Source organism: Haemorhous mexicanus, chromosome 7 (genome assembly GCF_027477595.1).
Source record: "Haemorhous mexicanus isolate bHaeMex1 chromosome 7, bHaeMex1.pri, whole genome shotgun sequence".
Taxonomy (NCBI): domain Eukaryota; kingdom Metazoa; phylum Chordata; class Aves; order Passeriformes; family Fringillidae; genus Haemorhous; species Haemorhous mexicanus.
In genome coordinates this window covers 22,543,340-22,556,521 of record NC_082347.1, presented here as the reverse complement: position 1 = coordinate 22,556,521, position 13,182 = coordinate 22,543,340, and the positions used below count along the sequence as shown (strand labels likewise).

At 40.2% G+C, this 13,182-nt stretch overlaps 1 protein-coding gene across 13 annotated transcripts in view; it reads right to left on the bottom strand.

Moving 5' to 3' along the window:
- The window catches only part of PPP3CB (protein phosphatase 3 catalytic subunit beta), a 46,840-nt gene extending 34,738 nt beyond the window's left edge, over positions 1–12,102 (bottom strand). For 7 of the 13 annotated variants that reach the window (XM_059851424.1, XM_059851428.1, XM_059851427.1 and 4 more), the window contains exons 1-2: positions 11,932–12,100; positions 1,187–1,387 (exon numbers count right to left, since the gene is read on the bottom strand). In XM_059851424.1, the coding sequence (XP_059707407.1) occupies positions 1,187–1,387; positions 11,932–12,001 (271 nt within the window). In that variant the 5' untranslated portion in view covers positions 12,002–12,100. Of the gene's footprint in view, positions 1–1,186; positions 1,388–11,931 lie in introns of all 13 variants that reach the window. The other 6 variants (XM_059851420.1, XM_059851418.1, XM_059851421.1 and 3 more) reach the window with 1 other exon arrangement.
- Between the last annotated feature and the right edge of the window lie 1,080 nt (positions 12,103–13,182).

Below are 13,182 nucleotides of genomic sequence, written 5' to 3'. Positions count from 1 at the left end.
TCTTTGGGGAAAAAAGTTGTCCTAATTTTGGAAAGAAATACTGGATATGGCACACCACATTATAAAGGTTGTTATTCCCATAGAGCAGACCATTTGTCATCACAATCTACAAAATATGAGACTAAATAGAATGTGCACTCTTTTATGTCTCTTTCCTTAAGATTTCTACTCAAATACTGAAAGAACTTCCCTCCTTTTTAAATTGCCAATACACCAATTACCTGTATATACAGAAATATAAGAATACTAAACAAACTTTAATTCTGAGTTTATCTGGAACTTCAAAGGACTCTGAGTTCAGTCAGCCACTTTGTAGTTTCCACCATTTCAATAATTCATTTTTTTTAAAATGTCAGCAATAATATGTAAAATTTTCATTTACCCAACACTAACAAATAACAAGCTGATGCCCTAAAAGAAGCTTGCAGACACTAATTTAATTTATATAAGTCCATTTAGAAGAAAACACGTTCAGATTAAAGAAAGTGTGATTTGAACATAAAAAGCAAATTTACTTTCATTATCATGAATAACAGACATGCAACACAGCTACTTTCTATGAGTCTAGACGGTTTATAAATAAAGTATTAAACTACACCAATTCTACCTTGCACCAGGTCAAACAGAAACAGAACTGTTCCGAGTATGAAAACACTCAAGAAAACCCTAAAAGTCAGTTTTGCATCCCAGTGGCTCTGACCCTTGTGTCAAAGATGCTAAAACAATCTTTATCAGTACTACTGCTCTCTCACAAGAACGTGGTTTTATGTGCAGTCACCAGTCTCACTTACAGAACAATATAAAGGAGTATTTTTCACTAAGAATCCCAGTTCACAGTATCTTTTTCAAACCACAATAATGAGCTTCTCTTCACATATTTAGATTTCAGAATTATCCTGAGTTCCAGGTAGATGCCTTTATTCCAACTTATAATATTGAAGGAATTAGAAGTTCATATTTCAATAGCATTTCACTAGTTCCTTCTTTTTTCCCAATTTTAATACCAATCCGACTAGTTTTTCAATAGGTTTAATGCCTTCATTTGTTAAGCAAATGTAGTTGTGAGGGATAATTCAGTAGGACTACCAGAGACATTTTGGTTCAGCAATTTGAAGACAAAATCTACTACTGAAAAAATCTGTTTTTTTCAAATTTAATTATGTATGAAATTACCTAGGAATATTACCTGTAATTGGAGCTTCAACTTCTATCATAGTTTTTTCCCTCCGTAATATTGCAGCACCCTCATTGATGATTCTAAGTGCAATTTCTTCATCCACTCGACCTTCCTTTATCAAGTGGTTCTTCAAAATGTCAACCCTCGGCCTTCCATCTGTGTCAAACACTTCTTCAGATGTCAAGCGATGCGTTGGTGGAAAAGGGACAGCTAAAATTTAAAAAGAAGAAACAGTAGTCATGACACTCAATTTGAAAAATTGAGTCCATCTAGGAATGGGGATCTATCATGGAATAGCTGCTATCCCAAATAGCAAACTTGTCTTTTCACCAAGGAGTTTTACAACATCATTAAAATCCGGACAGAATAGTGCTGTGTATGTATTAAAGAAAAAACCCACCTCTACTATGCAAGGTTTTAGAAACTACAAAACAGTAATAGGTACAATATCTGGAAGAGTCAAAACTAACTTTGCAAGGGGAAATAATCTCTCTCCATTATACCACCATTCCCTGAAGGACCCATGAAGTACTGTTGATGCAGAATTATCCATTTAATAGCCACTCAGACTTTCAAAATTAAAACTTATCCCATCATCAAAGCCTCAGGGGAAAAAACCCACCAAAAAACCTCAACCAAACAAAAAGAACCACCAAAACCAATGCAAAGCTAGCAAGAAAAGGATCCAATACTGTTTGAAAGACGAGAAATAAAAGGAGTCAGTAAGCAGTGGTTGGGGACCAAAGCAGGCTCAGCAACTGGCCAGACAGCACATTTGGCAATCTGCAGTTCAGTTACTGCACAAGTGAAATATGGATGTGAGCCATGGAAAAAGATGACACTTCAAAACTGCCACTAAGCAATTGCATGGCACTTAGGATGTTACAGGAAATAAAACTAATTGACCCTGTCCTCTCCTCAAGCATACTACTGTTGAAAGAATGAACAACAACAGAAGCAAAACCATTCTGTTTCTCACCATTTAAATAAAAATAGGAGGAGCACATCTATTCAAAGATAAGAACTAGTGGCATGAATACACTTGTAGATAGAGTATTCATATTTATTTTCGTACTCTCTGAAGTTAAACATGACATTCCAAAAATCAATGCTTCGATACTGAAACATTCCCTGACTTCCTTTAAATCGATTTCTAGATTACTAGTAACACATTGCTACCCTTCTGTTTTATGGAGGAGTAAAAATAAAACACCTGATGCACAAATCATACATACATTCAGTGAAATTAAATTTTTCTAGAAAATAAACTAGAGGTATGTCTACTATTCCTCTTATAAAAGTTTCTATGTAGCAAAAAGCTGCAAAATGTGCCCCTACATATCGTAGAACAAATCCACCACTTTTCTGTGGACATAAAGTATTTGATCAATGAAATGATCCTTCAGCCTCCTCTATCAGCAATTCAAGTTTCACTCAGAAATGCTAAAATTCCATGTAGTCCAAATGTTAATAAACTTAACTTATTTAAGATATCAAAAGACAATCACTTCTGTTCCATGCACAATTGTTTAAAAACACAAATCTGGCTCTGAGAAATTAATTATTCTGACAAAATAAATTTATCTAATTTTTAGAAGCACTTAATTATGACCAGGCAAGCATCAGTCTAATATCCACTGCTTTCCTGAACTTACCTTTCTAACCTTCAGATACTCTTAATGTTATTTTTTACATTATTTGGAAGTTTATTTCAATCTGTACATGAATCAGTTTTAGGCTCTTTCTTGCCCCACTTTTTTAAATACATTATTTGTGAGCCCACAACTGCCTTCAGCAATTCAATGTTGAGCTTATCTTTTCAGGAGAGACCAGACAACTCAAAAAGATTTCTCCTTTAATTCTTTCAAAAGCATTAGAGATCTCACACACCTTCCCACAATCAGTCAGTCACCTCCAAGACACAGTTTTTAAAAGCTGTGTTCCATTAATCCTAGTATTACTCAGATCTACCAAGGTGAAAGATGACTGTTTTGTTCTTTTTGGAAGCTTTTTTTGGTAGATGCAGGGTTTGGCAGAGAATGGTCTGTTGAGGTGACCACCTGTTCCTCATTCTCTTAAATGCAAATCATTACTAACTTACTACAACTACCAGTGGCTGCAGAATTCAAGAAGACCTCTTCCTCATGGCAGTTCAGATATTTCAGGAGTTTTAAGTTCATGGTAAATGAAATTTTTTTCTCTTAATAAAGTTCTTGTATCTACTAACAAAATAAAGGTTTGAGTTAGTCTATTGAATTATATTCTCTGGGAGGCTAAAAACCCAGCTGTTTTTACTCCAGTGTCAAGATCTGTCTCAAATTATTTGAATTAATATACTTATGAAGACTCAGATTTAAAACTCTGTATCTGGGGGTTCGTTATCCATTATGCCCAAAACTCACAACTGTGGTATGAGAAATAATTAAGGATCTCTGAAGTTGTATTTGCCTCATGAAAAAAGGAAGTCTTAAAACTAGTTCCTCAGAGTTTAACAAAATCCTTTTCACATAATACATGTATTTTCTCATTGCTCAAGAAGGATTTCTTAAGAATAATTTTCAGAGAAGGCAGAAAAAATATGGCTAAAGATTTTAGCTATGATCTGCATTACCCAGTAAATAAAAAGTAACACATTTTAGAAAAACTGTTTCTTTCAATTTTATACTTTGAGGTTTGTTCCAGCAAAAGTTAACACTGTATTAGAGTGCATACCTTTGAAAAATATTACTTATTTTAATAGGTTAAGGATGAGGATTTTGAAGCATGTAGACAATTTCTGCAAACTAATGGGTTTAATTAAAGCTTTGATGAAGTAGTCATAGAATGTTATAGCCTAAGGAAAAAGAATTGCAGCATGATGTGTTCCAGGACACGAATATAATCCATGTTTCAAAGTCTTTGTGCACAACCTGTGCTCTCGGGACTGTAACAGAATGGTAATTAAGAGGAGTTACCCTAAGGAAATAACATGGTGTTGGGCATTAAAGGATTCTCTTCTTCCATTCCCAGCCAAGCTAAACAATAGAAAAGTATCTAGAGATAAATCTCTAATACACACTGCAGTATCTTATTAGTAAAAGTATAGATGTTAATAACAAATGTAACACATCATGATTTACAACCACAGACAAGATTTTCTAAACCAAACCATTGCTTACTAGTCACAATTAATCAATTTCACTTTAAAAATACATACAAATGATACAATTTTAATATACTGATCAAAAAATGTAAACAGTAGAGCTGAGGAAAAAAACAGTTAATGAAAATATTTTGATGGCTTTTTATTACAAATTGAATATGCATTAACAAAGAGGAAAAAAATCACCTTTCCTTTGTACTGCAGTATCAATAAGAGATATAGAAAGCAAAACTTCAAAACTTAATTCTACATAGACCTTCTACAAGCCTCTGGGTACATTAATACCTTACCATGGATAAAGCATGCTGTGGAGATTCAAAGATTAGCAACAATCTGAAGGATGAATTCCCATGACATAGTAAGAAGTTCAAAGGAGAAAAACTACATTAGTGTGGCACTTCACCCAGTATAATAATCCCTGCTGAGAGGTGCAATATGGCAGCTCACACAAACACGCTACTTCCAGACCCATAGCAGATCTCATATTGCCTAGTAACTAAATACAACAGCAGCTGCTAATAAAATTTTACATGTAGATACAGTAAATTTCAACCACACTGATATCTACACCCATTGTAATAACTTCAGTTAAATCTGGCTTGTATCAAGAGACACCCTGTTGGAACAGGGTCATGAAACAAGATGAGATCTAAGCTCCTAGACCAATATAAGAAAAAGCATCAGGGATCAACTGCAGAAGGTACTGTACTTTCACAAGCAAAATTGCTTTTGTTCTTATGATTGTAAAATTTAAGTAATTCCTCTTCTCTCACAGGGAAAGAAAAGTAGCCATTTTTCCTCTATCATCAGAAGCCCATGGCATGTTTCATGAATTTAGTTTTGGCTGTTAAAACCTGCTCACTATCCCAGACTGCATCTTCTGTTTCAAGAATGTTTTTGATTTTATTGATGAAGTCTGTATCACCTCACATTACTAAGGTTACTAAACACAGACATTCTGCTTGCAAAGAATTTGTTGCTTTGGTGATAGGTATACATGAAACAGTATATATAATGTTTGTCTCCACCAAGTGTATCATGTAGCAATACAAGCATGGTGCTCTGTGAAAAGGAAGGCCAGCATTCTTCATTTTCTCAGGTTTATTACCATGATAGCAAAATTGGTCTGTGGTTTTTCTGTCATTTAGTCACCTTTTGTGGTCTTTTGGTTTTATTAATGCATTGCTGTCTATGTATCGTCACTCAGAAGAATCACAAAGCCTAACAACTATTTACATCTTTCAATTTGTCCCTGGAGTTTTCACACCTCTGCCAGCATCTCTACAGAAGGAAAAGATGCAGCATCCGTAAGTGCTACACTTATGGACAGAATATATCCAAATATTCTTCTGCACTGGCAGAACGGACTTGGAAAGAAATAGCATAAAGGCATCACAGATGGTCTGTGGACCAGCAACTTTGAAAATTCTAGATAAGCACAAATACACAGCCACATCTACTGGAATCAGAAAGCTACAATCAAAAGCTGACAAAACCCACAAGTAACCCTATTCACCTCAAGCAAGAAAGCACAGATACAGCAAAGTCAATTTCTTGCAAATTACCAAAACAATCCCAAAGTTTCTTTGAATGCATGGTTCCTGCTACATTTATCAGCATCCTAAAACCAAGAAAAAATGGCCCTGTAAAGCGGGAAACCCTACAACAGCACTGAAGGTACTATTTATTTCATCCTCACTTATCATGTATTTGTAGTCTCGAATTTTAAATCTCATATGAAACTGTGGATATATCTTGTATGCCATGGTGCGTTCATTCATCTTTTATACTGTATAGTTTTTCAATTAACTTGGTTGATGTTTTTTGATGTTCCTCACAAGAAAAATATAATTATTTATTTGAAAAGTATTTAAAGATACTCCTGCCCTTAAAATTACACTTACATATATATATATATATATATATATATATATATAAAGATTACTTAGTGCTTAAATGCACTTTTGGCAATGACAGATGCATAGATCTTTCCCTCTCCATACTCTGTTTTTGAAACAGGGTGGTTTATGGATTTTCTCTAAAGTTTCATCCAGACCACCATGTTTATGACCACTGCTAGAACTGTTTTCCACTATTTTGTCCAGACTCTGAAGAGACATTTTCATAGCTTTTGCCTCCACTGCAGCTTATTGCTACTAGTTCCACAATCTGAATTACATGTTACATGAAAAGGTATTTCACATTTCCTATTCTGTTTGCTACTGGATTCCTCCCTTTCACAGGGTGACAAGAATTACAGTAGCTTCCTATTCAATTTTTCCATTAAATACCATTCATAAGGTAAGAAATATCTAACTCTATCCCCTATTGAAGCACTCCTTTTCCAAGATAGAGACTTGTCATCTTTGTCACTCCACCTCGCCCAAAAGCCACTCTCCTCCTCTGAACATATCTTTAGATAAAGAAAAAAATCAGGAAGATGGAACAAAATTACATGTTGTTGTTCAAGAGGCACATATAACACAACATACATATAATGGCATGATAGTGCAATCTCTTTTTTATAAATTGGTCATCTAATACTCCCTGAATTCTTATCAGACCAGATGACTGCCACTGCATTAACATTTTCATAATGTTATCCATACAGATCCTAATATTTCTTTCCCAAGTTCACTGCCTTTTATGCTTAAGAAAGAATTGTTCTGTCCTTTGTAGAGTCTGCTCTGTCCTTCTCTGAACAGCATGTCCTACAACTTCTTTACCAAGCACTCAGTCTAACAAGAGCTTACTGAAGCATCTCTGGATGTCTGCTGTCCAGGATAAGTGTTACTATTTGCCATTCACTCTGTTTTCTAAAGAACTTGTCAACACATTCAAAGAGCACATATGACAGATGTTAACCTTCCTCCACCATGGGAGTTTATCACCTATTAGCATCCTTTCTCTCCTACCTAACTTTGATCCAGAAGAGGATACTTCCTCTTCTGCCTATTCTAAAGACTTCAGTAAAGAAACATGATGAATAGTTTTGCCTGGATCAACAAGCTCACTGCTTCTTCAAAATACTCTAACAATTTCCCTTGATTTTCATCTATGAAACCTGTACCAACTCCTCTGTAACATTGTATTTCCCAGGTATATAGCTAGGCCACTCTTTCTTACAAGTGCTATGAATCTGTTTAAATTAAACTTATTGATCTACAGTTGTCCAGTTAAACCCAGAATTTTTTTTAAATGCTGTCATGCTTCATCTCTCAGACTCAGAAGATGAGTTACACCACAGGCTATGGAAAATAAATCACAATTTTGTACCCAAAACCCCCAAAGAATTCCTTTAGAGCCACCAGAAAAATATCTTCTGATCTTGGGATATTTTTTGGGAACATTTCTTTCATTGATGCATTTTGAAACTACCTACATTTCAATGAGAGAATTCTTTGATCCATTCAGCAGTAAGAACTGATACATGTGTGAAAGACACCTTAGTTCCTTAAACAGTAAACACACATGCAAGCAGTTGCCAGATTTTTGTGCTCTGGCCCTACCTTGCCAGCCCTCAACTGCCAATTTACCCTACTGAAATTGAAACAGGCTTCCATTTTTGGGTGAGGTTTTTTCAGTTTTGTTGTTGTTATTCAAGATTTATCCACTCTAAACATCCCCTGAAACAAAAAAAGACCATTCAAACACTTACGTGTCAGAATTCAGTTCCATTCCATTGTCTCTCCCCCAAAACAAAATTTTGATTTTTAATTTTTTTTTAATATGACCCTTTAATACTCTCTTCATGCTGCTGCTTTTCTGGATCATAGAACAATTTCTGGCCAGCAGCAAAAGTGCCTTACAAAATTTTTAAAACAGGCTTCATGCTGCCTGTCAACTTTTAACTTTTCACCTTTTTCCAAAACCAGACTCTGAATTGTAAATTTAAATACTGCAATGATTTCTTTATTTCCTTACATGGGTGTAATTGTTCAAAAGTAGCTATTAGAGCCTTTATTTCAGAGCCTGCTTGCTCAAGGATTTGAGTTACATTTCTTTGGGTTTCTCTAAAGAGTTGCTTCAACAAGCTTCCATTTAATATCTTAAATGACTGTCTGCCAATCAGACTGTACCATGACTTCTATCCAAAACAAAGGAATACTGAAATATTTCCATTTCCAGAAGAACAGACATAATCTCCAAATTTAGCATTAGGTCAGCATGACAAGGCCCCATGGATTGTGTCCCAAGGCCTAGCAACACCCACAGCGCACAAAGTGTAATGCTGGGAGGATGGGAACTCCCAAGTATAGCTCTGGGCTGTAACTACCCACAAGAGTCAGGGAAACCCTGATGCTTTGCTCTCAAAAAAAAGGCAATGAAGGCTCATCCCTGCCATGCTCAGGACCACTATATCAGTGTGAGCTTCCAAGCTCTTCTTCATCCCTACCAGGGAAAAGTACCTTACTACAAGGCAGTAAAACAGTTGTTTCAGAAGAAAAGATACATTGGAAAAATTAAAGTTTGAAAGTCACACGGCTGAAAAGTGAGGTGAGCTGACTGAAGTCAGTCAATTGTCATCTAAAAAAAAGGGCAAACCCAAAGAATCAGATACAGCATTTAAGTATAAAGAACAGTTTATTGAAAAAAGATTTTGACAGAAGGGAACTGATTTGTTCCACAAGACAGTAAAACACTAAGTATCCTTCAAAGATGAACAGTGTGCCTTAGAAAACAGTGAATCAGAACAACAGGTACATTTTCTCATCGCGCTTTGGGGGGGAAAAAAAAATAGCAGTAACAAAAGCCTCATCACAAGACACCTTTTGGGAACCAAATGCCAAAAGCTGACTTTAGACAGTTTTTCAGTTCCATAGCTAACCACTAATTTACAGGAAACTCTGTAAGTACAAATTACTTAGGCAATTTAACTAAGCCAAGTAAAAGAAAATTTGAGCTTTTTATACACTTCAAAAGCAATCAATGACCTTTGATGAGAAAATTCGTACTTGGAAAGATATGCTAGACAACACAGCCAGACTGCACATTTAAAGATATTTTTATGTTTATTTTATATATATCTATCTGATATGACATAATACATCTGATAGCCTTTCAGATACTTCCCTATATATCTGTACTTCCCATCAACAGCTAAATATACAAGTCAAAATATGAAGGGGGACACATGCTAATCATTATTCTACCTTATTAGAAAAAATTAGTTACTGATAATACAGTAATTCAGTCATTTCTTCTTGGGTGAGCATCTCTTGCCTACTTCTGCTAACATATATTATAACTGGTAAAGAATTCAATTTTTCACAGCCTCTGAAATTTAATGGATTCTGTTCTTTATCCCCCTCTTCCCGTGATACAGAGGAAGAATATAAAACTTAAATAAAATCAAGATAAACAATGCAAATACAGCAAGCTTTAGGTCCTGAATTCAAATCTTCTCCCCAAAAGATAAAGTATATAGGAAGCATGAAAACAGAAATATGGACCAGTACACAGATACACCAGATAATATTACTACATTTTCTCTGTGGCTTTTCTTAAGAATCTGAGACATTATAAAAGACCTACTCATTGTATAATAGGAGACAGTGTGGTGAATGTTTCTTGGTATGCAAGAGGCAATGCATCTGTTTGTGAAGAGGGATGTGACACAGTTGTCACATCTTAGCACGGTTTCAACAAATTGCACAGATACTCCCACTCACGACTGACATAACCTGCAATCTTGCACTTCTGGGGTCACTGTCTAAAAAAAGTATTTCCAACTGCACTGCACCTAATGGGGGAGGAGAAACCAAACCACCCTGTCCTTTGTATCAATAACACAGACAGCTTGGCACAACTGGCCAGGCTTTCCCCAGAAGCCAGTGATTCAGCATGATAGGGGTGGAGAGGACAGGTCAACAGAAGGTATAGAAAAATGCTGCTATATGAACTGGTTGTGATTATGTCAGATGAAGCCATCAAAGACTGATCACCTGTACAATAGTACCTATACAAATAGGTAAACCTATACCTATTATCTATACAAATTACCTATACAATAGCTCTGCGTCCTAACACCCAGGTTTAAAGAAATACTGCAAACTCAGGCAATAATTCTGCTTAGGATGAAGCAAGTCTTAACGACAATTTTAAACAACCAGATGCACAGGTCACATTGTGACAAGCTGAATTATTAAGTGATTGGAAATCAGCAGGTTTTCCACTGCATTCTAAAGCACCTGATCACTTAACTATTAATTTTTCCACATTGTTTGAAGAACTTAACTTCTTACCACAAACTGCAGTAAAGGTACAAAAATTCAGCAGGTCTAAAAACCACACACTGAAGTAGCACTGAGGAGTACAGGTTTCCAATAGACTGGTTTGAACATTTTCTACTTTTACTCTTGCAATTTGTTCAAACAAATGGACAGGTTAAGCAATTCAAAATGAGTAACAACTTATTGCAAGTAAAGCTTTCCAGTTTACTAGAAAACATGCCGATGTTCAAAATATCCAATGGGATTCCCAAGGCTTTAATTAACACCTACTGAGGACAAATGCATCCTTTTCATTTCTCAAGGCCCTCGGTAACATAAAAAGTTAAAAAACCAGATCTGCACCCCTTCCAACTCAGTCAGACCCTGTGTTCCTAGGAATGCCAATCTTAAAAGCAGACTCTTGTATACACCTGTGATTTCCAACCAGGCCTGCCATAACAATTGTCCGCACTGACACCACCAAATACAGTGCAATACGAAAACCACTGGGGTCAAAATAAAATGATGTGCAACTTGAGTAAACACAACCTAGGAATTCTTTGAAGCACTACCCATGCACTACCCTTAACTATCAATTTAGGTCTATCACACATATTTCAGGATGCTCTGGTTGCAAAGGATTATTCTCCTCACAAAAACTAAAATGACACACTTCACAGGGTTCAGAGAAAAGAACTATTTTATACCATTTTGGTCGCAAGACCATCCTAGTTTTAGATGGATGTATCTACTATAAAATGCCTTACTTTTTCTCCTAAGAAGTATAACGTTTGACTTTTAGCGGCTCCCCACGAGATTACCACGGAAGGCCACAAAGAAATAGATCAAGGTGAATTTTCTCCATCAGAACTGGAACCTGAGAACAGCAGCCAATAGAACGGGAGAAAGCACCTTCCCATTCGCTCTTCCCCGGCGCTGTCAGTGTCTGCAATTACAGGGCTCTCCCCTGCGCAGGCAGCGGAAAAGCCCCGCAGAGCCGGGGCGCGGGAGGGCCGGAGGGCGGCGGGGCCCCCGGTCAGCTCGCACACGCTTCGGGCAGCGCATCCGGGCCGGACGCGCCAGGCCCGCAGGCCCCGGCCACCGCTTCCCCCGCAGCCCCGCCGCCCTCACAGGCCCGCCCGCGCCCAGCTCCGTCCCCCCGATGCAGCAGTGTCGACCCCGGATATTCCCACGCCCGTGAGGGCATCCCACGCCTCCGCAAGATGCCGAGCTGCCCTCCATTCCCCACCTGCGGGCAGGGCAGCCCGGCCCGCACATGGAGGGCACGGCTCCCCACGGCCGGGCCGCCTCTCTGCGCCCAGGCGGGCCCCGGCACTCGGGCGGGGATCACGGCCCCGCCGCGCAGCCATGTTCCCTCTGAGGGACAGCGGGACGCTCACCCTTGACGGCGCGTTCACTGGTGGCGTGGGGCGTGAGCAGCAGCACCTTACTCCCTTCTTTGGCGGACATCGCTGAGCGCTGCCGGGCTCCGGCGGCGGCTGCTGGGCGCGGCAGCGCCTTCGTCCGCCCCTCCGCCGGCGGCTGGTGGGGCGCGGCGGGGCGGGCGGGGGCGGCTACAGGCGCCGGGCGGCGGCGGCCCGGCGGAACATGGCGGCGGGCGCGGCTCGCGGCTCCTGGCGCAGCGCGGGGACGGTCCGCCCCGGGCCCGGCATGCACCGCGCCGCCGCCCGCCGGGCACCGCGGGAGCGCGCGGAGCTCCCGGCCCCGACCGGGACCACGGCGAGACTCCCGCCCGACCCGGGGCGGCGGCGCGGGGCGGGGCGGGGAATGCGGCCCGACACCTCCCGGCGCGCTCCGGACAGCCGGGGGAGGCGGGCGAGGCGGCCGGAACGCCCCCGCCCCAGGACGGGCGGGCACCAGGCCGGGGGTGAGGGGGAGGGGCGGCGGATGGCCCGGCCCCCAGCGAACCCGCGCGGGCGAGGGCCGGCGGCCACCATGGAGAGCTCCGTGGGGCCGCCCCGGGGGCGGCACAGTTTGGGGAGCGGTGTTGTGGGGCGGCGAAGCCCTCGCTTCCCACCGGGAACCAGCACGGAGCGAGGGGCCGCGCCCGTGCCCTCAGGGGGGCCAGCACGACAGAAAGGGACCCAGAGCCGCACCTGGCGAGAGATGGAGGAGGAAAGAGAAGTTCCCCCTCAGTGAGAATTTGGGCACAGCTTGGGGTAAACTCCCAGTGACAGATAATTCAGCCAAATTCTCTGCCTTCTCCCTGGAGCTGAACAAGAGTAGACCAAAGAGTGGGCCCTGAGTACGGCGGCAGGAGCTGCACCCCTCAGTCCCCCAAAGATGCGCAGGCTGACGGGGGAGCAGTGTCCCTTCCATCGCAGCCCTTATGTTCTATACAAACCAACAACGAAGTTCATATGCATTATTTATACCGAACTGTGCAAGCTATTCCTCACAATAAACCAGGAAGTTAAGAAAGAAAAGCCATTCAGAAGTACTGGTTTCCAGCAAGGTCTTGGTTCTTGCCACATTCAGGTCCAAGGGAAAAGGATGAGACCTGAGATGAGGATCTGCCGTGCTGAGCACAAAAAGCTCTTGGGCTCAAGCAAAAAACCATTGAAATTGACACATTACACAAGTGCTTGCGTTAACTTTGCTTTTTTTATTTTACAGCCAAGACAGTACAA